This window comes from Malania oleifera, chromosome 11, assembly GCF_029873635.1.
Source record: "Malania oleifera isolate guangnan ecotype guangnan chromosome 11, ASM2987363v1, whole genome shotgun sequence".
NCBI lineage: Eukaryota > Viridiplantae > Streptophyta > Magnoliopsida > Santalales > Ximeniaceae > Malania > Malania oleifera.
This window is the reverse complement of record NC_080427.1, coordinates 48,422,955-48,450,043: the sequence shown is the minus strand read 5'-3', so window position 1 is coordinate 48,450,043 and position 27,089 is coordinate 48,422,955. Positions and strand designations below refer to the sequence as shown.

General features: G+C 33.3%; 1 protein-coding gene across 1 annotated transcript; it reads left to right on the top strand.

The window, feature by feature from the left end:
* The first annotated feature begins 12,898 nt into the window (after positions 1-12,898).
* On the top strand, positions 12,899-26,574 carry LOC131167507 (beta-glucosidase 10-like). Its single transcript, XM_058126312.1, has 14 exons — positions 12,899-12,982; positions 14,843-15,333; positions 20,781-21,048; positions 22,228-22,338; positions 23,339-23,414; positions 23,589-23,674; positions 24,061-24,140; positions 24,297-24,435; positions 24,766-24,809; positions 25,151-25,368; positions 25,513-25,544; positions 25,724-25,829; positions 26,080-26,188; positions 26,397-26,574. Exons 1-14 carry the CDS (start codon positions 12,899-12,901, stop codon positions 26,572-26,574), a joined length of 2,022 nt encoding a protein of 673 aa, XP_057982295.1.
* Positions 26,575-27,089: the final 515 nt, after the last annotated feature.

Here is a 27,089-nt window from a genome sequence, read left to right as displayed (position 1 = left end):
GAGGCGTGCCGGAATAATACCGTAGGCAGCTGAGTCGGTTAACTACTGTAGGCTCAGATATCGGGCTTGAGGCTGAGGGTGTGAAATACCACCTATGATTCTGGTTGGTCACCGAAGGGTATGAGTTTGTACCATGTTTGCATCGGTTGAACGTTGCGGGGCTTAGGCTACACCAGGTTACAGGGCGCGCCGTGTCGTGCGGTCAGCTTAGGCCGAAGAGTGTGACAACACTAGACCGAGGTGTTTTGGTGAGATGTATACTGGAACCGTATTTTGAAAATACTGGAATTGTGAAATGTTTATGTTTCACTGTTGAAATAACACTCATGTATCCACGCACTGATATAACCTGTTTCTCCCTAACTGAGAGGTGTCTCACCCCTATCATACAAATGTTTTTCAGGTCCTTCGAGTAGCCAACCCTAGCGTTCTAGAGTTCAAGAGCGTGGGTGTTGGTTAGCACTGTCTAGGTACTTGTGTAAGTACTAAACCATGGTCGGGGTGTCATTTTGAGTTGTGTGGATACCCGAGGATTTTGTTTTGTATTATGGGACTAGATCCTAATGTTGTATAGACTTTGGTATGGTTTTTGAATGTATTAGGTTGAATTTTCCGCTGCGTATAAATATATATATATATATATATTGTGTATGTGATGATTAATAGGGTATACATGAACCTTATGGGGTCGGACCCTTATATTGTGTAGTATCGTGGATGTTTTATGATATAGGGATAGGTTAGGTTACTAAATCACACCCTGGGTCCAATTTCTGGGTTCGGGGTGTGACAAAAATCCTTTATATAGGCTGCTGGCCCAGAGGAAATTGTCAACGGTTTTCCTAAAATCGTCGATGGTTTCCTCTTTAACCAAACCGTTTTACCGCATACTTACCCTTAACGTCCCCTGGTAAAGACGGTTTTCCTGAGCTTACTAAAATCGTTGGCGGTTTGGCCTCTCCAAGCCATGCTCACACAAAATCGTTGAAGGTTTTCCTGAGATTTCTCAAACTGTCAACGGTTTGGTCCTGCACCAAACCAAATTTTTTTTTATTACTATTTTCTGAGTCTCTACACTGTGACTCTATTTTAATTTTGTGAACAAATCAATGGCTCTCATAAATGTTGCTCTAGTAAGTAGCAAAACCCCATCAATGGTTATTCATCACCATCACCATCATGTGGGTTCTTTTTAAAGAGGAAGGGCTTTAGCTATTAATTAGTGTGGTGAGGAAGAGCTTTAACCATAGTAGTGTTTACTATAAGAAGACTTACAACAATAACAATAATAATAGCATAAGGTGTAATTTGAAAGGAGAAGTCATAGAGAAGGTAATCAATGGAGGACGTAGTCCTATTATTAATCAACCTGCTTTGGTTGTCATCACCCAACCCAAGTCTCTAGTAACTAGAGAGGACTTCCAGAAAGCATAATTTCATAAACTACAAACAAACAATTGTTTACAAGCGGAAGAGAACAATGAGCTGACCTCCAGCCATAACTTGTGACAACCCAAATAAAAATGGAATTTAAATAATAAAGAGGAAGGGAAATGAAAACAGTAATAGAAGGAGGAATTCAACTTCATCGACGACATTGCACTTTGGAAGGAATAACCGAGGGGGGGATCATCAGGGCTTCGTCGACGAATACAAGGGATTCGTCGATGAGGGCTTAAGAGAATTTGTCGACGAAGACTGAATTTCGTCGACGAAGAAATACCGAGAGAGGTTTTGAGCCAACTGAATTAGTTGACGAAACTGAATTTCGTCGATGAAATTATTAAAGGATTCGTCGACGAATGACGTGGCTCGTCGACGAACCATGTTCTATAAATATTAAAAATTTGATTTTTAACTTCATTATTAAGCAACCTCTCTCCTCTCTCTCCTCCCTTCGGCCCTCTCTCTCTCTCTCTCTCATCGATTTTGGGTCATATTTTCGCCGGATTGATAATCTAAAGTCACTATGATGCTCATGGGGAAGTTCTCTCCAAATCTGCCGGAGCGGATCGTTGGTGAAAGCAAGTTGGAAATCATCCCTAAATTGAGGTAAGGCTTTTTGAGTCAAATTTGGTCTTACGACAGTTATAAGAAATGATAAACACATGGAAATACCGAAGTTTAATACTAGGAGTTTTCAGTTTCAAGGTATTGATCGGGAAATCCTACGGGGGTTAGATTAGGATATTTTAGGGGCTTTCTTAGTATCCAGGTAAGGAAATAAACTAAAGCAGTTACTTTCTTACAAACTATTGTTAATTATGAGAAAAGTTATTTTCAGGAAAAGTATATATTATATCTATATATTACGAAGGAAATGTATGTTTGAGAAAATACTGCTATATGTTGGCATGCGTATATATATGTATGAGATGATAGACAGTATGATTTTAAAATGCAATGTATAGTTTTATACAGCAAATGTGTGGCATAATATTATTTTACATGGAAAAATATTATGATATGATGATGATATGAACGCAGTATGATTTGAGAAGTTATGAAAGTATATAGTACATTATGATTATGACAAATATATGATTAAATGATTATTTTCAGAATGACGTATGTAATTATGATATGTTCAGCACGAGGCTGTAATTATGATATATTTGGCATGAGACCATAATTATGAAATATTTGACGCAAGGTCGTAATTATGAAATATTCGGTGCAAGGCCGTAATCATGAAATTATGAAAGATGTTATAATATTATGTGTTATATGTTATCAGAACCCGGATGTTAGTTTAGTTCAGTATTAGGAGCTCGGTATCGTAGCTATATAGATAAGATATCTATGTTTAGACTTGTGCTAACCACCCCACGAGGGGGTGAGAGATGGATAGTCGATGTGACTTTCAGTGTAGAGTTGTAGATATCCGTCTGACAATTCGGACCAAGGTGTGACGGGCCCATTGTACTTACAGACATATTTGATTCGGCAGTGGTCGGCCAGCCATTGTCAGGTCCCACCTTCAGGTTGCACAACCCGACATGGGGGGTAATACATGACATCAGCTAGCTATTCATCCTGGGTATGTTTTCAATATAATCAGTTATAACAAATGCTTTATGTACGTTATGGTTTATTAATAAATATGAAAGTATATGAGAATTTAGTATGTTATGATGAATGTTTACCGATATATAAAATGTATTATATATATGTATATTTGCATTAAATGTTCATGTTGTCACACAGTTGTATTTAGTTTATTTCCCTTACTAAGAAATATCTCACCGTCGAATATTAAATCATTTTTAGGAAACCCAAAGGGACCGGCGGGTCAAGGCCGCCGTTGAGTGGGTTTAGCTTCCCTACTAGAAGGGTAAGCGTTGAACTAGGATTAGGAGATTTTCATTATATGATCCTAGTGTTATTTTGACTTTTTGGAGATGTAAATATGTATAGTATTTTGATGATGTAGTAAACTCTGGTATTATGTTCTATGGTTGAATGATTGAGATTTTATTCTTACTGCTGCTTAGGTTTTCGCTGTTTATATCAGGCTATCCCCGCTACCCACGGGTTTGGGTTGAGATTGTTATTATTTATGTTTCATTTATGTTAAATTAAGCAGGTCATTACATAACTGCTCAAATCTTCAAGAAAGGGATCTGAAATAAGAAAGAGAACTATGAGAAATAGATAAAAAGATTTGGGAATTCTCTTTACTCTCACAGTGTTTCAGAAGAGTGGAAGGAGTAGGGTTTTTGGCCAGTTCTATATCACCGAAAGTCAATATGTGACTTAATGGTTAATCATAGATCCTGTTTATAAACTAGTCAAGACCCCATCCACTAAGAAATTTCCTCTCACATTTCCTACCATCAAGGGATTGTGAGTTTTCAAAATCTCTCATTTGAGTTTTAAATCAGATTCAAAATCTTCTATATGAATTTCAATCCGACAACTTAGTCTTAGGAGACTTAGTCTTAGTATATTAAGTAGTTACTGTAAAATCTCATCACCCACATTTGATTTTTGAATAAAATAATAATTATAATAATTTAGATAATAGTGTTTTCAAATAAAACAAGATGTGTTATGTGTGCCACTTAAAAAGGAGACATGTAACGTCCCCCTTTCAGGCGTTGTCACTTTCCTTATGGGCCTTGCGCCCTTGGCAACAACGGGTACCTATCAGAGCACTCACTGAGATTGAGGCATTACGTATCGTCGTCCCTTAATTCAGTAAGCCCCCAGGCTGAGCGTCTTACTTTGCCACAATCATTCATAAGCTAGAGTTCCCGGGAATCAGGGTAACTAGCCCTTTGCTCAAATATTAAATTGTAACGACCTCCTATTTAACTGGGTTTATATATATATACTATAAAATTTATAATGCTCTGATACCTACTAAATTAAACCAAACCATCAACCTAAGCAACAGGAAGCGGAATCCATATAAACACCATCTAGAAAATATACAATACTAGAGTGCTAAAATGTGTCCCCAAAATATACATATATGACTGTTTCCAAAAATACCCTCAACTGAGCTAGGGCTATACATAAATATTCTAAAAAATACTCACTCTACTGACAGGACAGTACTAAGGCCCCTCTATCTGCGAGCCTGATATGCTCGCCAACCTGGATCACCTGAAAAATGTTAAAGTAATGGGATGAGCCAACGCTCAATAAGACAAAATATGTTATTGCTAGTGTGTGGCAAATGAGTTACAATACTGAGAAGATCTATTTCTATATAATCACATTTAACTGAATATGAAAATACAGTACTAATAATATAACAACCACCTTCCCATGTTGCTTAACATATCTGTATTTTAGGTTTCTATACATAATACTTTAAATATATATACATAAACATATATTCCCTGTTTCTGTGAAACTGTACATACAGAATAATAATTGAAAACTTCCTGGACGGTTGTATGTCATGATTTAACCCCTTATGATAGGGTTGTGTGGCCCAAAGGCGGGATCTACCCTGGCTGGCCAAACAGGAATAAACCATTATACTTCATCAGTCTGATCAGCCCTCCTCAACCCATATCTTATGGGAAGCATATCTGCTCCTGGGCATTTGATCGACCTACTTACCACATATTCTCTGAATAGGTGGTTGCACTCTATACTGAATATATGTATATAGTAACAGTATCGTGCTCTGCTGAATCTGATCCATTAGGGTCTGATACTAAATAATACATTAATAAATACAATCTATCCGTTTTACCATTATTCTGTAATATTTGTATTAACCAGGACGCTGTGATAAACTATATCTGTATCAACTGTATTTCTGAAATAATTTGTAAAAATGTATGTCATGGTACTGAAAACTGTATAATCTTGGTATTCTAAAAATATTATAAAACATATCTACTGTCTATATATTCTGTAAAACAAAATCCTAAAAATATTGTAAAAACATGTTTCTGTACTATATCCATATTCTCATGTCACACAGTAATTTAAAACATTTTAAACGTATTTGATACATTGTATAAATTCATACTGTGAAATAATAATCTGATAAAAATATATAATTCATATTGAAATCATACTAGTATTACCTAGCATAGCATATTTCTCTTACCTGATTTCTGCTAAAATCTCTCTACTATAGCGGATCCTAAACCCATAGGGTTCTCCACTCAACACCCTAAAAACCATAAATCCCATAACAAAACATCATTATTTTTACGTCTTTTACACTTCCTACAACTGCCAAAAAGCCTAATTTCGAATAAAAGACCTTACCCTAAATCTGGGTTGAAATCCAACCTTGTCCCACCGACGATCTGCTCCGACAAACTTAGGGAGAAATTTCCCAAGAGCGTCGTGGTGGCCTCAGATCATTGATCCGGGCAACGACGGGGCCAAAATTGAAGAGAGATGGAGGTGGAGCCATAGGAGAGAGAGAGAAAGAGAGGGAGTGAATTTCTGTAAATTTCTATGTAAATAATCCAACTTTCAGATATTTATAAAGTCGGATTCATCGACGAGACACGTCACCTCGTCGACTAGTCCTGTAGAAAGTTCGTCAACGAACCTACACCCTTGTCTACGAAATTCAGACTTCCAAAAATCTTCTCTCGGTATCTTGCCGTCAACGAAACTTGCCTTTGTCGACGAGGCCCTCTTGTACCCTCATCAATGAATCCCTTGTGTTCGTCGATGAGGCCATTAGAAAATCCTTTGTGTTATTATATCCAAAAATGCAATATCGTCGACGAACGCGAGTTTGCTGCCTTTGTTTCTATTCCCATTTCTATCCCTCTTTATTATTTAAATACCCTTATTCTTCGGGTCCTCACAAAATATGTGCGCTAACATTCTCCCACTTGGCTCACATGATACATCTTGAAGACTTTATGGGATGAGAAGTTCAAAACTGAATATGGCCACAAAACGACTTTAACTTTTATAGAAAGATAATACATGAATCATGGCGGTTTTGTTTTTAATGTAGTAAACAATTCCTTCCATGTATCACAATGTACGACCTTTCTTAATAAAACTTTATGTAGTAACTCTTTATGCATAACTTCCTATAAGTCATTGTGGGTCTAATGTCCCAATGGACAATTTTAGGAACATATACTATATGTGCACAAATTGATGTTATAGACAATTAAATAAGAGATCAAGAACAAAGTTTACTAATCAATCTCATGCTTTCCATATGTTTTGTAAACACTTTGATTGAGAGCCCTTTCGTCAAAGGATCTACCACCATTAAATCAGTACTTATATGTTCAATGGTCACTTCTTGTTCTTTAATTCTTTCTCTGACAGCAAGGTACTTTATGTCAATGTGCTTACTTATGCTCCCACTCTTGTTGTTCTTTGAAAAGAACAATGCTTCCGAGTTATTACAGTAAATCCTTAATGGCTTTGATATTGAATCCACAATTTGAAACCCTGTGATAAAATTATTTAACCATTTGGCCTGTGAAGTTGCTTCAAAGCATGCTATAAACTCTACCTCCATAGTAGACAATCCAACTATTGTCTTTTTGGTGCTCTTCCAAGATATAGCACCACCTACTAGCATAAGGACATATCCAAAAGTGGATTTCTTTGAATCTTGACATCTGGAAAAATCTGAATCTGCATATCCAACCACTTCTAGATTGTCTACATGCTTATAAGTAAGCATGTAATCCTTGATTCCTTGTAAATATCTCATAACCTTTTTGGCAGCTTTCCAATGATCCATTCCAAGATTACTTTGATATATTCCAAGCATTCCTACTGCAAATGCTATGTCTGGTCTTATACAGAACTGTGCATACATCAAACTGTAAACTGTAGACACATAAGGAATGTTTTCCATTTCTTCCTTTTCCAAAATATTTTTCGGACACTGACTTAAGCTAAATGTGTCACCCTTCAAAATGGGTGCCGCATTCAGCTTACATTCATTCATCCTAAATTTCTCAAGAACCTTTTCAATGTAGGTCTTATGAGATGGTCCTAATGTCCTTTGAGACCTATCTCTGTGAATTTCTATGCCAATGACATAAGAGGCTTCACCCAAATCCTTCATTTCAAAATTCTTAGAGAGAAATTGTTTGGTGTCATATAGCAATCTCAAATCATTGGTTGCAAGTAGGATGTCATCCACATATAGGACTAAGAAAATAATTTTACTCCCACTAATCTTGAGGTATATGCAATTATCCACAATGTTCTCCGTAAAACCAAATGAAGTAATAACATCATGAAACTTTAGATGCCATTGTCGGGAGGCTTGCTTTAGTCCATATATTGACTTCTTTCATTTGTAAACCAAATTATTGTCTTGATCAAAACAAAATCCTTCAGGTTCTTTCATGTATACATCTTCTTCAAGATCCCCATTTAAAAATGTTGTTTTCACATCCATCTGAGATAGCTCTAAATCAAAATGAGCTACAAAAGTCATGATTATTCTAAATGAGTCTTTCTTAGAAAATGGAGAAAAAGTATTATGGTAATCAATGCTTTCTACTTGAGTGAATCCCTTAACTACCAATCTGGCCTTATATCTCTCAATGTTATCATTTGAGTCTTTTTTAGTCTAGTAGACCCATTTGCAGCTTACAACTTTGACTCCCTTAGGTAACTCAATGATATTCCAGACTTGGTTTTTAGCCATAGAATCCATTTCTTCCTTCATGGCATCATACAAAACACTTGAATTTCCCCACTCATGGCTTGTGAAAACGAGATGGAATCATCTTTAAGTCCAACATCAACGTCAGACTCTATCAAGTATACATAATAGTCGTTAGGAATAGCAGATCTTCTTACCCTTGAAGACCTCCTTAAAACTTGAGTTTGAGTGTCACCCATATCAAGTGGGTGTTGTACTTTAGCCTCTATATTGACTTGTTTCTCTTGAGGTGGAGGTGGTATTTCTTGATTTGATTGTTATTCCAAGACATCATATTGATTTTCTTGAAAGATAATCATTTTGCCCTTATTCACAGATTCATTTTCTTTATTCTGTGTTTCCTTCTACTTCTTTCATAAATGTCCTGAATGCATCTAGTGCTTCAGCTTTTTTAAATAGAAGGTAGAGATACAAATACCGAGTATGGTCATCAATAAATGAGATGAAGTTTCTTTGACAATTTGGACAAGGGGTACTGAATGGACCATAGATATCAGTGTGTATGATCCCAAGTATTTCATTACTCCTTTTGGTACCTTTACTTGTCTTATTAGTTTGCTTACCCTTTATGCAACCCACACAAGTAATAACTTGGAGAAAAAATAATTAATTAATTAATTGGTTAAACACTATTAAATTAATTCATTAAATAAATAAATAAAAATAAATAATATAAAAAAAATAATTATTAATTAATTAATGAATTAATTAAATATTATTAAATAAATAAATAAATATATAAAATAGTAAAGAAAAAAAAAAGGAATAAAGATGTATATATATATATATATATATATATATATATATATATATATATATGATATAATATTATTATGTTAAGTTAAAGAAAAGATAAAAAAAAAAAAAGATAAAAAAAGAAAAAGACAAAAGGGAAAGGAAGCTTCAGATTTCAAATTGAAATCTGAAATTTGACTTGTAGAGAGCTGCGCCCCCCCCCCCACCCCTTCTCTCTGGAATTCCTTCACCGTCGCCGTCTCCATCTTTCTCTCTTCCCTTATTTCTCGACGAGTTTATGGCCAATCAGAAAACGGAAGGTGTCGTTGGATTCGTAACTCCGCTACCGACATTTCTACGGGAGCAGATTTGTTGTGGGAATAGCTTAAGTACTGCTCCTGGGGAAAGGTAATTTTTTTCCGTTTTCTCAATTTTGCTTTAAATCTACTATTGAATCGACGATCAAGTACCACCACGGGGTCCAAATCGTCGTTATTGTCATTTTGACGTAGGTAATTTTTCAATTGGGGTTTTCTAAACCCTACTCCAAAGCGAGAGTGAGATTTGGGAAATTTGGCAATTTGACTAAAATTAAGGGTATATTTATTTATTTAGGAATTATAGCCCTAGGAAATATTTAAATAATATTTTATTCATGAATAATTTATTGCAGTTAGGAATTTTTGATTTAGGGTCCGGGTGAGCGCCGCAGGTATTTTTCGGAGTTCCTGTTGGTGTAGTTCAAGAAACCAGGTAAGGGGAAAAATATATATTAAATCAGAATTTTTATGAATTTAATGGAAAAATAAATTATGTTATATGTACGTGTATATGTTTCAGTATGGGTAAAATGCCAACTATTTAAATTATATTTTTTTTTCCAAGTTTAGGGCTGTTTATTAGATATGTATATGCGAAAATGAACTGATGAAAGTGAGAAATATTTTCAGGATAATTAAATAAGAAATGAAAGGTATTTTCAGTATATAAATATTAAATGTTGGTTGACTTATTTTACAAGCAGTGTATGAATTTTATTGTTAAATTGTGTGGCATGATATTCTGTGCAAATATATGTTAAATGTATGAGATGCAGGCTAAGTAAGTAAAGCAATGAAAATAAAATATGATATGGACAATATTGCCTATGTATATTAAATGCAAGCATGTAAATGTAAGACAGCTGAAAGACAGCCATGTTAGTAGATCTAGCACACTTTTGTGTAAACTAACTGATGACAGCTAAAAGGAGCCGTGTTAGCAGATCTAGCACGTTTCTACGTAGACTAACTAATGATGGCTAAAGACCAGCTGTAGTACGAAGTAATGATATAAAATGAAATGTTATGTAATGAAATGATGACGAAATGACAATGAAATGAAATGACAAAGGTAAATGATGTAAATGGGAAAGAGTCACTTAAAGTGAAACGAAATACAAAGTTAAGTTATGAACAGGAACGAATATGCATGAATGTATAATGATAGAAAAGAATGATGTATTATGATATTAGAAGTACGTATGTACGTAAAACATGTTACGATTAGGCGAGGCGCACCTTTCGCCTGAGGGCTTGTTGAGTAAGGCGAGTGCACTGGTAGCTACAGATGTGGCAGTAGCCGTGTTGCGACGTCCCGAGGAGCGCGGGTGCCCCGGGCGGCGAAATTGAAATCAATTTTGATTTTTAGGGAAAAACATGGAATGTCGGAGTCGCCACTAACCTTTTAGTGTGGTTAGAACACGTGATTACTACCCCGTTAGGGGTAGAATGGGTCTATGTTACCAGAGTTAGGTTCGGGAGTTCGGTTACGCGAGGGGAAGGTACAAGCACCCCCTACGCGCCCGTTCTTACGAACGGTACCTAATTAATTTGAAATTATCCCTAAGTTAATCTAACAAGTCTTTACATTACTCCTTTTTATGCATTTATAAATACACATGAAAAATAAATAAATAAATAAATTAATAAATATAATATATATATATATATATATATATATATATATATATATATATATATATACATACATATATCCCCTCAGAGCTTAAAGGTACGTGAAGCCCGAAGGCTAATACCCCCCGCAATAAAATCATAGGGATTAAAAATCAAAAATACTTTATAAAATACGCTCTCAAATTTTAGAAATTTTATGGGTTTTCCTAAGTATGAAAATATTAGTTTGGGAGGTTTTGGATAATAGATATAATAATTTAAACATAATAAATAAATAAATAAAATAGTAATAAACTTGAATATTAGCATACCACAATACGTACTAATCAACATATATAATAGAAGCTAAAATATCTAACATACCAATAATAGTAGAATGTAAACATATAATATAGACTAAGATAATGAGCATATCATAATATTAAAATACTACATGTACGTTATAAACAAAAATACTTAAACATACCATAATACACATAATCACGATAATAATAATAAATATCCACGAATAATATAATACGTAATAAATTACTATGATACTATATATACTAAACATACCATATAATGGCATGATACCAAAACACCAAATATACATTATTAACTAAAATTCCAAACTTAGCATAATAAATAATACCTTGTATATTAACATACTAAAAATATAACAATAATATATAATATTACCTAAAATGCTATATTACTAAATGTACATGGTCACCTAAAATACTAAATTAAATGTATAATGTTACTTAAAATTCTAAGTTGCTAAATATAAATATCACTTATTCAAATAAATATTATAGCATTAAAAATTCCACAACAATGTTATGAACACGACAAAATAATAATACAATCGTATACAAGAAATAAATAAATAATTAACAATAATGAACATAAATATATACGCAATAAAGCAAATTAAATAAAACACTACTCAAAACCCTAATAACGTGAAATAGCCAAAATCTTAAAATAAAACAATAACCCAAAACCCTAAATGGTCGTATTATGAAAACAATGTAAATAATCAAGAATCCTAGATGTGCATAAATATTACAATCCTAAATAATAAACAAAATCCCTAAACATCGTATGAAAAATAAACATGATAAATATCCTAAATACACCGAAACCCTAAATAATATCTACACAACAACATGATATACAAACCCCTTAGATATATATAACAATGATAAAAAATCCTATGATAATATACCCACCATAATATATAATATACCACAAATATGTAACAATGACAAAACTATATATCATAAATACATAATAACAATAAGGAACTAAAATGATAAACTATATACATGATAGGACAACAATAATGAGAGCAAACCGGGTAATATTTATAATAATTATCACAAAAAAAAAATTAAACAAACATCACCGCGATTAAATAAGATCGTGAACACAATATTTAAAAAATTTATCATATATATAATAGAAAGCCTAAATGCGAATATTTACTTACTACGATAAATAACATATTAATATAAACACCTATACAATGAAGTCTTAAGCTTTAAGTATTAAAACAAGTCAAAATAAGAAAAGAAACAGAGAAATAAATAAATTCATTAATTAACAAATAAACAAATGGACATCAAATATATATAGAACCTGCATAAATATTATTACACAAGATGAAAAATAAATAAATAAATAAAATCCTGCAAAAAAATAAATTAAAGTTAGTATATATATATAACATCAATTAAATGTATGATAAAAAATAAATAAATAAAAAATTAAACTTCACATATACACGTGCGCGTGTGTGGCTTGAATGAAATACACTCACCGAGGGGGCTGCCGGGGGATTTGCAGAGGCTGTGCGTGGTCAGAGGTGGGGCTGGCCGGAGAAGGGGCTGTGCTCGGCCGTTGGTTTTGGTCGATGGTGTCTCAGGTCTACTGGAACTGAAGGGTGGCTGTGGCTGTGCTCGGTTGTGGTTGCAGTGGCTGTTGGATGTGGCCGAGGAGTTGGGACGGTGGCAGCAGGGGCTGTTCGCTGGTGTTGCCGGTATGGTGGCTGGCGTGAGGGAGAACTGCATGGGATGAGAGGATGGACGAGCAAGTGGCCGTGAGGGATGGTGGCTGGTTGGAGCAAGAAGAAGAAGAAGTTGAAGAAGAAGAAGACGATGAAGAAGTTGAAGAGCAGCGGTTGGAATTGCCGCTGCTGCCGTGAACCAGAGAGAGGCAAAACAGAATTTTCTTTTTTTTTTTCTTTGTGCCCTGCCCCCCGTGTGTTCCCCTTTGCTTTATAATAAAAAAAATGAAAACCCTAATACAACCTTCCTTCTTTGATTTTCTCTTCTTTTTTTTTTTTTATTCTTTTATTCTTATGGTAATAATGAAAAAGGAAATAATAATAATAATAATTATCATAATAATATAAGTATCCATAAGATAATAATAATAAAAATAATACTACTATTAATAGTAAATAATAATAAATAATTATGGTAAAAATAAAAATAAAAATAATAAAGATATTATCAGTAAAATAATAATAATAATAATAATAATAATAATAATAATACTAATAAAAATAGAGTAATAATACAAAAAGTAATAATAATAATAATAATAATAATAATAATAATAATAATAATAATACTAAAATAAATGGAAAACAAAAATAATTATAGTAAAGTAAAAATAAAATAAAGATAATAAAAGTACTAGTAATAATAATAATAATAATAATAATAATAATAATAATAAATAGTAATAAAAATAGTAGCAAAATAATAGTAGAGTACTAATAATATAGGAAAATAATAATAATAATAATAATAATAATAATAATAATAATAATAAAATAAGAGGGGACCCAGTGTTCTATTTGGTTAGGGCAAAAATAGGGTGTCTACAAGCCGCATAACGTATTAGGGCAAAGGGAACCTACTTGTATGGGTCGGTAGATTTCCCTATCCTTAGGGCCTTTGCCGATAAATTATTGTTGAATGCGTGAGTACGAGATCAATCTAACACTTGAGGGCTTACTGAGTAAGGTGAGTGCCCTAGTATGCTTAAATTGTGACCTTCGGGTTGCTAAATGTATCAGAGCATAAGGGTACTACTTGTATGGGCGGGTAATCACCCTTTTCCTCGGGTAATCTCGTGGGTTAAATATTTGCATGTGGTTTAGGATCAGAAAATGATTTTCAGTATTATGTTAATTGTAGACACCCTATTTTTGCCCTAACCAAATAGAACACGGGGATCCCTCTTATTATTATTATTATTATTATTATTATTATTATTATTTTCCTATATTATTAGTACTTTACTATTATTTTGCTAGTATTTTTATGATCATTATTATTATTATTATTCATTTTTATTATTATTACTAGTACTTTTATTATCTTTATTTTATTTTTTACTTTACTATAATTATTTTTATTTTTCATTTATTTTATTGTTTTTGATATATTATTATTATTATTATTTTATTATTATTATTATTAGCATTAGTATCTTATTTTGGCTATTATTATTTTTATTATTTTTGGTAATGTTATCATTATTATTATTATTATTTATTACTTTTAATATTAGTATTATTACTTTATTTTTATTAATATTATTATTTTATCGATAGTATCTTCATTTTTATTTTTTACTATAATTATTTATTATTATTTACTATTAGTAGTAGTATTATTATTATTATTACCTTATTGATCCTTATATTATTATGATAATTATTATTATTATTATTTCTATTTTTATTGTTACCATAAGAATAAAAGAAAAAAAAAAGAAAAAAGAAAATCAAAAAGGAAGCTTTTTTAGGGTTTTCTAGAAATTTTATATATATATAATGGGGGGGCGCACAGCAGTCCAGCAGGGGCAGAGGCCAAAAGGGAGCCAAGCACAAAAAAAACCCCTATTCTCACTAACAGCAGTGCCCCGCGCCCCCCCCTTTGCTCCCTGTCTTCTTTCCCGAAGCCTCACCTTCTCCATCTCCTTCTGTTTTCTTCCTCTCTCATTCTCTCAGTCCTCTGTTCTTTCCCTGTCTCTCCTCTGTTTCCATCTCAATCCCCTCTCCTTCTGCACTCCACGACTCCAGGCCAGCCCCAGCGGCTCTCCAGCAGTAGCAGTTGCAGCTCTGCTCTACGCTCAGCCTCGAAGAGTTCCCCTGCTCCACGAACCAGCCACCACCAACACCACTCCAAGCCCTCTCCAGCTGAGGCAGCCATCACTACAGGCGCGGTCCGCCACCATCTCCGCCGGCCGCACCCGCACAGCAACCCAGCCAGCCACCACTGTCGTCATCCCCCAGGGCCGTCGCTCCTCAGACTCCGTCGTGTTCGCCTCTCACCATTCACCGTCACTGCTGTTTCTCCGTTCATCACCAATCTTGCAGCAGCACTCCAGCAGGTTAGCATTCCGGCCACCATCCTCACAGAACCAATCCCGGCCACCACGGACTTCTGCAACCCCGACGACCTCCACCTCAGTCCCTGGCAATGTAAATCAGTACGAAAGGTGGTATCTTTAGGTATTTTATATATATGTATATGGTGTTCTTTTTTTTATGTATTAAGTTTATATTTTTATTATTACCTTCACTTTTATTATTTATTATGTTTAGTACGTTTGGTATATTAGTTAATTTACTAGTTATATTTATGTCCATTATTATTTCATGATTAATATTGCTTGGGTATTTTTAGTTTAGATTATTCACATTAATATTGTTTAAGTTTTGTTTAAGGTCTACATTGTTTCATGATTGTTTATATAGTTTTATTTAGGGTTGATTATCCCATATTTATACTTATTAGGGCTTCAGTTACTTCTTATTAATATTGTATATTTTGGATTATTATTATGATTTTGTTAATATGGTATATTTTGGATTATTAGTATTGTTGCATTAATACCGTATACCTTGGCTTTTTCTCTATTGCTATGATAATTATGTATATATCTTAGGGTTTTGATTAATTCATATTGTTTATGGTATTTTTAGAATTTTTAGGACCTTAGCATATATGGTGTTTTTAGTATTTTAATGTATATAGTGATAGTATTATAGTATTTCTATTATGTTTACATGTGGTGAGATTTATTATAGTATCCTTAGTATATTAATATATATAGTATTATGGTATGTTTGAGTATTTTTGTTTACAAAGTACATGTGGTATTTTAATATTATGGTATGTTCATTATTTTAGTCTATATTATATATTTTATATTCTACTATTATTGGAATGTTAGATATTTTAGCTCCTATTATATATTTAGTTTTATGGTATGGTGTTATATGTAGAATCTTAGCAAATATCATATATTTATATCTAGTGTTTTGTATTGTGCTAGTTTTAGTATTTTAACTTGTATTATATATGTTGATTAGTATGTATTGTGGTATCCTAATATTCTAGTATATTACTATTTTTTATCTTTATTATTATGTTTAAATTATTATATCTATTATCCAAAACCTTCCAAACTAGTATTTTCATACTTAGGAAAACCCATAAAATTTCTAAAATTTGGGAGTGTATTTTATAAAGTATTTTTTATTTTTAATCGCTATGATTTTAATGTTAGGGTATTAGCCTTCGGGCTTCACGTACCTTTAAGCTCTGAGGGAATATATATGTATATATTATATTTATTTAGTTATTTATTTATTTTCCATGTGTATTTATAAATTCATAAAAAGAGTAATTTAAAGACTTTTTAAATTAACTTAGGGATAATTCTAAATTAATTAGGTACCGTTCGTAAGAACGGGCGCGTAGGGGGTCCTTGTACCTTCCCCTCGCGTAACCAAACTCCTGAACCTAACTCTGGTAACGTAGACTCATTCTATCCCTAACGGGATAGTAATCATGTGTTCTAATCACACTAAAAGGTTAGTGGCGACTCCGACACTTTCATATTTTTAATTGAAAATTCAAATTGATTTTTAATTTCGCCCCCCCAGGGCACACACGCTCCCGGGACATCGCGACATTAATGATTTGCAAATATTATAAAATGATATGTATAATCTCATGATGGTCACACGCTGAGTTTAATATATTGTTTCTTCCCTTACTGAGATGTGTCTCACCCGAATATGAAATTATCTTTTTCAGGAGTTTCTCGAGATCGAGCTTTGAGAGCTCAAGATTTTATAACATTTTATTTGAAGATATAAGAAAAAGGGTATATTTTTATGTTAATTCTGATATGTATATTTTATGTTTTATGATTTATGTTTTAAGTTTTATAAGATATAGATGGTTGTGAAACTTACTGGTATTAGTGAATAATGTTTTGGAGATATGTATATATTTGAATACTGGTGGATGATTAATTTATTATGGTTGGTAGTTAGAATTAGTGAACTCGAGTATTATGTTATATGGAGATTATGGTTATGTTTCCCGCTGCGTATACGTAGATTATGGATCATCAGGGATTTTATCAGGTATAACGCGCTGGACCCGAAAAAAAGGGTCGAGGCGTTACAACACAAGTGTTGAAATTAGAAAAATCTGGAGTTTTGAGGACTCCATCATTAACTAAACTCTTCATTCTTTCAATGGAGATATGACCTAATCTTTGATGCCATAATGTAGAGGAGGATTCATCAATAATGGTACGTTTAGTACCAACATTATCATGCATTGTTAGGAGACTTTGCTCATAGACTGGATCTAGATTTAATTTGTACAAACCATTTATTAAACTTACAGTGCCTATGGCAACTGAATTTTTAGATAAACAAATTGTAAAGTTTACAAAATGAAATTGAAACTTCAAATGTGCTAGTCTAGAAATTGAAATTAAATTTCTCGAAAAAGAAGGTACATAAAAAGTGTTTTCAAGATCTAGTTGAAATTTATTTTCTAAAACAAGCCTAAAAGTCCCCACTGCCTCAACGTGCAAACGCATCCCATTTTTAGAATAGATGCCTTGTTCACTTCCTGTTGGTTTCCTTAGGCTGAGAAAGCCCTGCATGACATTTACAATGTGAATTGTAGTAGCCGAGTCAATCCACCATGTATTATGATGAGTGTTAGACCGAGTGGTTAAAGGTCTTTCATTCCTACTATGTTTTGATGACAACAACTCATTAGCAGTTCTTCAAGGTTACTAACCTTTCTCTCTAAGTCATGTTCAGCTATACAGAATAGCACTAGAACCAACAAGTCTCAAATTAGTCGAAGCAACTCGTGCCAAGACCAAAAGCACAGTCTCTCAAAGCATTCATGGACGCCACACAAAGTGATCTAAAGGATGAGTGTGAGAATGAGAGAGAGACTATTTTGTAAATCTCTTGCATACAGAGTAAACTCAAAACTAAGAGCAAGAAATGGGCATATCACACACACATAACAAAAACAAGTAAAGTTATTTAAAAGTGTGTAAAGAAACCCCCAAATGGACAAGGACCTTCTAAGAACTTAAAAGAAAAATTTTAAAGAAGAAAGGACTCGTCGACGAACACAGTGCTTCGTCGACGAGTGTAACACATACCTTCGTCGACGAACACAGGGTTCTTGCAGACCAAAAGAAACCGAGAGGCATCTGAATTCAGAACCATAACTCATCGACGAACACAGGGCGTCGTCGACGAATGTTATGAAGAACTCATCGACGAACACAAGGTTGTCGTCGACGAAAAGAATTTATTTATTTATTTATTTATTTAAGAATTTGAAGGTTATTTCGAAAACCAACCGTTCAAAATAAATTTTACAGACTTAGGATATATGGTATGATATTTTGAATAGAAACGAACAGTGGAAAGTTTGGTTGTTTATATGGTTATGTTTAAATGTTAAAATCGTGTGGCCGATGATTATTTGGCATGATTTATTGTTTAACTGGATTTGAGATTGTTTGCGAAATATTGGAACTATTTGTGAAATACTGGAATTGTTGCGAAAAATGCTAGAACTGCTTGTGAATAATGAAGGAATTTGGTATGACGAGCAAGGGCCGATTTTTAATTAACGGCTATACGCTGGGTTGTATTTTGTGGCCGGGGGCCAGGTTTTTGGAATAACAGGAAATATATGTGAATTGATGTTTTAAATGGTATTTTCTATTATCTAAATTGCATGATATGCTTTAGGAACCCTGGGGACCAATGTATTGTGAGTACGGTACCGTTGCTAGTGATTTGTTATGTGGTTGTGTGCACCCACACCTATGCTGAGAGGTATAAGGTGGCCTTATCCGATTTGCCTACGTGAGGTGAATGTACCCCCCTTGGGTGAGGGCAATCAGACCAACAGTTGGACCTGCATAGACCCGCGGAGTATGTTAGCGGAGAGTACAGATGACTATTGTCTGCGTGGATCGCCCAGGATAATAGTCCATTTTTTGGGCCGCACAACCCATCTCATGGGGGAAGTAAATGGCGTCTTTGTCAAAAGGAGTGTCTTATATGCATATATGTTAATTTATGTGAATACGAATAATTAATAAGATAATTTTCAGGGCTTGCTGAGAAAGGCGAGTGTCCTAGTAGTAGTAATGGTATTAAAGCAGAGGGAAGCTACTTGTATGGGCAGGTAATCTTCTCTATCCTCGACTAATTGTCTATGTGAGTGTAAAATAAAAATGTTTTCATAAATGTGTTCATCTACTTAGTGAACTAGTTATTTTCTGTACACTAAATGCATGTTGGCCACACTAACATTAACTTAGTCTCTCCCTTACTAAGTTGTGTCTCATCCCTACTTTACAAACTGTCTTTTTAGGAAATCCTAGAGATCGGGTCTAGCAAGTTAGAGGAGTCGGGCTAGTGGTGTAAATTTTATGTAGGTAGTGTGTCGATAGAGATTTTATTTTTGTTTAGTTTTATGGGATGTAATTATGTAAAAATGGATATATATTTGTGTATAAAGATAGTTAGAACTCTGGTAATGTAATTTTAGGATTTTGTATTTTATTTCCGCTGCATATATGTGTTTTATGTATGATGAACAAGGTATTAGGTACACAGAAGACACTAAAGTAGCACTCCGACCCACATGGCGGGTCGGGGTCATTACATGTGGTATCAGAGCCTAGGTTTGCTAGGTTCTGCAGATTTTGAGAATTGATAATTACCAGAGTATAGGTTGAGATAAAATAGGGATATAAGTGGGTAGGGTAAGATGAGTTTTGGTCTGGAAGCTTGGAGGCAGAAATCTATTGACGGACTTTTGTGATTTTCTGAATCAGTCACAAGTTTCAAAAAACCATGGTAAATCCATTGACGATTTATCGACCCAATTAGCTAGATCCATTTTAATATAAAAATAGTCGAAGTTAGGTTTCCTTAGATCCAATGTCAAAACTCTAGCAACTGTATTGAATGTTAGTTGGGACCGAAATTTAATATTTATCTTGTTTTTACTTTTTACAGTAAAAAAATTATCTTCACTTTTCTCCAAGGCAAAATAAGTTAGAATAATTTATAGGATATAAGAAAAAGAAATTGTTCTTACTTCATTTTATTTAATATCGTGTAAAATGAACAAAATTAAGTAGAGGCCTACTTCTAAAAGGGAGAAGGGGGCAACAATTGTCTCTTTATTTTCTGGAAAAAAAAATAACATTATTAAAATATTTAAAAAGTTAATAGTCTCAAGTTAAATTTGGTTAAGTATTAAAACATAGTCCACACCTACATATTAAGATCTCCACAATATATACTCAGAATGAACTGTCTTTTCCATTTGATTTATAATTTTCTCATCAGGTTTTCTCGATGCAAAATTTATCCACATAGTATTGCTTAATTTTAAATATAAACAATGACCTTGACCCAAAAATATTACTTATTTCAAACTTTTGGACTACAAACCTTTTGTTGAGTCTTACATGCACTCCAAATTACCTAATACAATAATATAATAACATTAAAATAAGGTTTGGCCTCTCAAAATCTTTCATGCCAATATAAATGTGTCATCGTCATCTCTTATTGGCCGCAGCAGGAATATCATTAATGTTAATTATAATTATATAAGTGGAGGGAGGAGGAATGTTAACGTTAAGGATTATAGTAATAAGGGGTATAGTAGCATCTGGTGTTTGAAAGGACATGTGGTTCCACCGCCGGCGGTGCTGGAGAGGATGCTCAACGGCGGTGTACCTACCGGCGATCAACCCTCCTTCACTCCCATCCCCAAATCCAAAACCGTCACCAGAAAAGACTTCCCCCCTGATTTCAAATTTGGCTGCTCCACCTCTGCCCTCCAGGTAATTATTATCCATCTCTCTCTCTCTCTCACACATTTGGATAATATTGTATGACTAGTGGGTTTCATGATTTGTTAGGTAGCACTTGGAATTCAATTCAAAAAGCAATTTCATGCTACTTCATTTTTTAATTTAGGGTTAAGAGACGTCATGTGTAGGAAAGGTGACGGAGATCCCAGTACTGATATATAAGTCAATTTTTAACTCTTCATCGACTTAGAATTCAGAGACCAATTTTTCATAATTCCCTTCCCTAATTTATTATGAACCATTTGCAAGAAAATATTTAAAAAAAAAAAAAAAAAGGAAAGAAAAAATATCAAGGAATCATTATTTCCATGTTTGGTTATGAAGAAAAATGAGAAAGACAATAAAAAATATATCAAATTTATAAACAAAAATTTGATTTTACAAATCATTAATATTTATTTTTTTTCTAATTTTTAATCGTATTAAAACAAATTTTCATTTTTGATAATATCTAATAGAGAAGGAAAATACAAGAGAAAAATGAGTTTCCTTTTTTAATTTTCCATCCTTTTTCTTTCCCCTCATAACATCTTTGATCTCGACAGCCCCTATGTATCTCCATATTCTTGGTCAGAAGACGTAATATTGGAGTGAACCATATATCTAAACATTGATTCTCATATTCCAATATCGTGTTTTTGGTCTACTCTCAAAATATCGAGACATATGACTCCAAATTTTGAGATCCATCTTTCATAATTCACTTCCCAAATTATACATGTATCCTTATATTCATGATCAGAAGACATAATAATGGAATGATCCTTATATCGGTCCAAAAATTGATTCTAATTAATATTCTGATATTGTGTTTTTGGATTATTTTCAAAATATCCCTACCTGTATATGAAAAGTGACTAAGATCCGACCTGATAACTCAAAATTTTCTTCAAGTCTCAATCGACTTTGAATCTTGAGACCCATTTTTCATAATTCTCTTTCCAAATCAATCATATGCCTCTATATTCCTGACCAAAAGACATAATGTTCGAGTAGTTTTAAACATTATTAAATATACATTAATTCTAGTTTGACATTATCTTTCAAAATACGAAATTTGGGAAGTGTAGCTAGTTGAAACCATATAGAAAAAACATTTAGTTTGGTATGTATTAATTTGTGTATATATGTATATGTGAATTGGTGCAGACAAAGGGAGCAGGAGATGAAGGAGGGAGAGGAGCTAGCACCTGGGATAGCTTTATCCAGGATGGGACGGGAGATAGAGATATTGCTGTTGATTCCTACCATTGCTACAAAGTACGTAACTCCCTGCTTGATTGATTCATTCATGCATAAATATTATGCCTTATGGGTACTCAAATTATTCTTCACGTGATCCTTCTAATTCAATAATGCACTCCTCAAGAATAATTGATTCTTTCTTCTTCTTTTTTTTTGGGAAAAAGTTTTATGCCAACATTATTAATTATGATATATAATCATGAAAATTGAATTCTTTTTTGGTATTTTAGTGTGCACTACTTAGGTATGATTAATTGTTTTTGTTGGTGATTAATTTCATGCATTAAGGTTATGTTTGAAAATATAAATTACAAGTTTTACTTTTCCAAGCGAATTTTTATTTTATTTTTTTAAAAAGGACGGCTCCTCCAATTATTTATTGATAACCCCTCATTTTTGGCGGAGGAATATCGTGGTTACAAGACAATCAATAGGAAATAACAAAAGACAACACATTAAAAACCTCCCAAAGAACAAACCCAACATCCAGCCAAATACCGGATTACAAGTCCAAATAAAACAAAACAAAACAAAAATCTAAGTGAATTTGATTGAATAAAATTTAAGCTTTTAATATCGTATTAATGTGGGAGCGATAGAATGGGGATCGAGAATTTGAATTTTATGAATTTGAATAAAATATAGTACAAAATTTTCCCATTCCTGATGGTATCAAGACGCCACTATATTGTTGGGATATCTTATCTATTTTTTCAGGAAAATGGATATCTCCAGAAAAGATTTTAAGTTCAATCTTTTTTTTTTCTCCCCTCAACTCGGACCAATCCGTCTGTCGGGCTTCTTATATTTAAAGCAATTCATGTATCTACTCCAATGATACTATTATTCCGCACCATTATGGAAAAAATTGATTATCTTCTAAATCCATACAAATTCAAATTCAAGCCTTGAAATTTATGCTTGTAAACACTTTCAAATCCATTGGAATATCTCATAGAAGACATTATTTTGTTTTCTCTCTTATGCTAATTGTTATTTAATCGTTATATTAAAGGATGATGTACAAATTTTGAAGAAGATGGGGGTTGACACTTATAGGCTCTCCATCGCTTGGCCAAGGATTCTCCCTGGTAGTGAATTCAAATCTACCCTTCGTCAATTATTGTTGTTGTTGTTGTTGTTGTTGTTGTGGTTATTGTTGTTATCGCTGTTCTTATTATTATCTATCTATACTATATATAAATCTTGAATCCTTGGTGGGTATTGTTACGATTATTAAATACTACGTATTTGAATCGTTGCAGATGGGACTGTGAGTGGCAGAATAAACCAACAAGGCATTGATTTTTACAACAATTTTATTGCTAAACTATTGAAAAATGGTAAGAAACTAGTTACCATTTTTGCTCTGTTTAAAACTTGAAAAATATGGATGAAAGGTAATAATTAAAGAAAATATGAAAATATTAGCCTTTTCTCATTTGGTTATCGAGAAAAATGAGAAATGACATAAAATGTTTAGCAAATTATAAACGACTTTTTTATTTACATGTCATTAACCTCTTTTTCCTTAATTATCAATTATATTTGAATAGCATTTTCAAATACACATAAATACAATAAAAATCTCCGATTCTTATTTATTTATTTATTTATTACAAGTTCGTATCTAAATAGTGCCTTAATGTTAAAAAGTTCCATTCTCCGATCTTTTCTCTTTTATCTTCTTTGTCAATTTTTCATTTCTTTAGCCTAATTGAATACAGGGATAACCCCCCATTTGTGACACTCTTCCACTTTGACTTACCGCAAGCATTGCAAAACAAGTACCGAGGCTTCTTGAGTAGTGAGATTGTGTAATGCATCAATCTTGTTCATTCTCATATATATATATATATATATATATATATATATATATATATATATATATATATAATTGCCCGTTAAATTTCCTGGTTCCTTGTTTGGGTTTTAAATTACCTAATTAAATTTTATTTTGATTTAACTATCAGGGATGACTTCAAAGCCTATGCAGACCTCTGTTTCAAAACCTTTGGGGAAGTGAAGTACTGGACAACCATCAATGAGCCTCGAGTGTTTGGGCAGTATGGCTACAAAGTTGGAATGCCCTCTAACCCTAATGCAAATCCTGCAACTGACCCTTTCCTTGCTACCTACCACATCCTATTGGGTGACACATATATACAACTCACAAACTCAATTAATCGCTAGGGTTTATGGGTTTGATTAGGGTTTACGGTTCGGTTTCTACTCCATTTTTTATAAGGGCGTAAACATTTTTCATAAAAGTAATACACAATAAGTGAAAGATACTATAGAAGGAATCGGAAAACAACTTTATCAAAATTACAATTTATTTTAATTGCTTTTCTATTCCATAATATATAATTTTTATATATTTATTTATTTTTTGAAATACATTTGTTTAATTTTTTATTTTCCTTATATGTGTTTTTATAGGCAAGTCAAGGTGGAGAGATTGAGATATCGCTGGTGACTCAATGGTTTGAGCCACATGCACACAACCGACTTGACTGAGAGGCATCTGAAAGAGCTTTTGATTTCTTGGTTGGATGGTTAGTAAATTTAATTAATAAATTAAAATTTTCCTGTAATACTAGTATAATTTACTCATCAAAGGTAACCTTAGTTTTTTATAATATTATGTTGATCTGGGTCATGTTTGATTTACGAATGAAATGAGAATAAGAAAGAAATAAAATGAAAGTTTGAACAGAAAACATGAAAAAATCAAATGATAAATTTAAGTTCATTCCATTTCAACAGACAAAATATGCAGTAAATTAAGATTAATTATTGTTTTTTTTTTCTTTTCAAAATATAGGTTTATGGAGCCCATGGTGTTTGGAGACTACCCATTTATAATGAAAGCTCTAGTGAGAGATGGGCTGCCAGTTTTTACAGAGGAGGAGAAGGATTTGGTAAAAGGGTCTTTTGATTTCATAGGGATCAATTACTACACTTCCAGATATTCAGTCTCCCTCCCATTAAACCCAGATGAACACAACAGCCAAGACCAATTCCAACGTGTTGAGTTCAAAGGTACCAAACATTTTTTTTTATTCACTTTTTCATTCCATTTTACTTCCACTTTGTCCAATCTATCACCAAACCAAACACAACCTTAGTGTTCAAGGTTTTATGGATTGCTGATCCACTTCTTACTGTGTCTATTGTGTCTGGCAGTGGACAGAAATGGAAAGCCCATTGGTCAACTGGTAAGATCATGTTTAACTTGGAGAGATTAACATTCCTAAATTTGTTCTTAATAAGCACCTGTAATCGGATTATTATGCTCAAGATTTTCAAGGAAGTTGATCAATTCACAGTTGAATCGTTTGTATAATGTGTGTGTAATTTAATGATCATTTGCTTTTTGTTATTTGATCTCTTTCAGGCACCTGGGAGCGATGCCATTTATGTGTACCCACAAGGGCTAAGAGATGCTCTGATATATATAAACAAAGAGTACAATAATCCCAAAATGTACGTCACTGAAAATGGTGAGTGTTACTTCTTTAATTTTGTCTATCTTTTAATATCTTCTAGGGTTAAAACTATGTAGTTAGGTTTGGTTCAAAACTTTGTCACATGTCAAGGAAGAATCCTTCAACGATCATATTGCTTCTTTATTCTGAAACCCATTTCGATAATTTAGAGAAAAGCAATAAAGCGATTTCTTAATATCTTTCTTTCATTTGTATTTTTCAAGTTGATGATTAAATTCTCTATTCTAAAACCCATTTCCAATAGGCTATCCGGAGAAAAGAGACGACGCAATCCCGATCGAGACAGCCCTGCAAGACAATGCCAAAATTCAGCACATTCTCAGCCATCTATATGCAGTTTCAGAAGCCAGAGAGTAGGTGTTGCTCTTATAATTTGGTTTGCAAAATGAAAATTTGAATAAAGAATATAACAAAAATTAAATGATAAATTTAATCTCATTCCTTTAATTTGCATTTCATTTTATGTACCAAACGAGTCTCAAATAGACATTTTGAATTTGCTTACGGGCGTGGATAAGATGGGCTAAAGGCATTGTTTGGGGTAATTTTTTTTTGGTGCAGGAAAGGTGCAGACGTTGAAGGGTACTTCATGTGGGCTCTAATGGACTGCATGGAAATGGGTTCGGGTTACACGGTCCGGTTCGGCCTTAACTATACGGATTACCTCAACAATTTGAACCGGATCCCTAAGAAGTTTGCAAAGTGGCTCAACTCATTCTTGGGCGGTTCACCCAAGTGATGTCGCATGAGGAGCACTGATTTAGTTGATGTTGTACTACAAAATTTTATGAATAAGAAAATGGGCACATTACCCTATTCAATCCTATGCATTATTTAGGGGAAAAAAAGATTAATAAGTGATTAGTGAGTAGCATTTTCTGTCTCTTTTGTTCTTGGCAAATAAAGTGTTCCTCAAAGCACATTTTATGCTGTAGAATTTGTTGAAGAGAATTGTGTTCATGTGGTTCTTATAATTATTGTGTTGGAAAAGATTCTCATTTAAACTAGTTGGACATGCAGAGTTGTTGGAGAACCTAAAACCTTTTCAATCTTTTCTAGTCCCTTTTCTAGTCCTTAATCAACATGTTGCTCCATCTCTCTCTCTCTCTCTCTCTCTCTCAAAAGATGGGCTACAATCTTAGCTGCGACCAAATACTTCACATCTTGTCAAGGGTTATTATGGAATTAATTAAAATACTTAGTACTAGCCAACTAGTCGAAAGCATATGACTATTTACACTACAAAAAAACTAC

Excerpts from the sequence above, each read along its gene's own strand:
- LOC131167507 (XM_058126312.1), top strand. The coding sequence starts at position 12,899 with ATGGACGAGCAAGTGGCCGTGAGGGATGGTGGCTGGTTGGAGCAAGAA. Across the intron at positions 23,415-23,588 it reads TTGGCCAAGGATTCTCCCTG|ATGGGACTGTGAGTGGCAGA; the intron begins GTAGTGAATTCA and ends GAATCGTTGCAG. Across the intron at positions 25,369-25,512 it reads CCAACGTGTTGAGTTCAAAG|TGGACAGAAATGGAAAGCCC; the intron begins GTACCAAACATT and ends TGTGTCTGGCAG.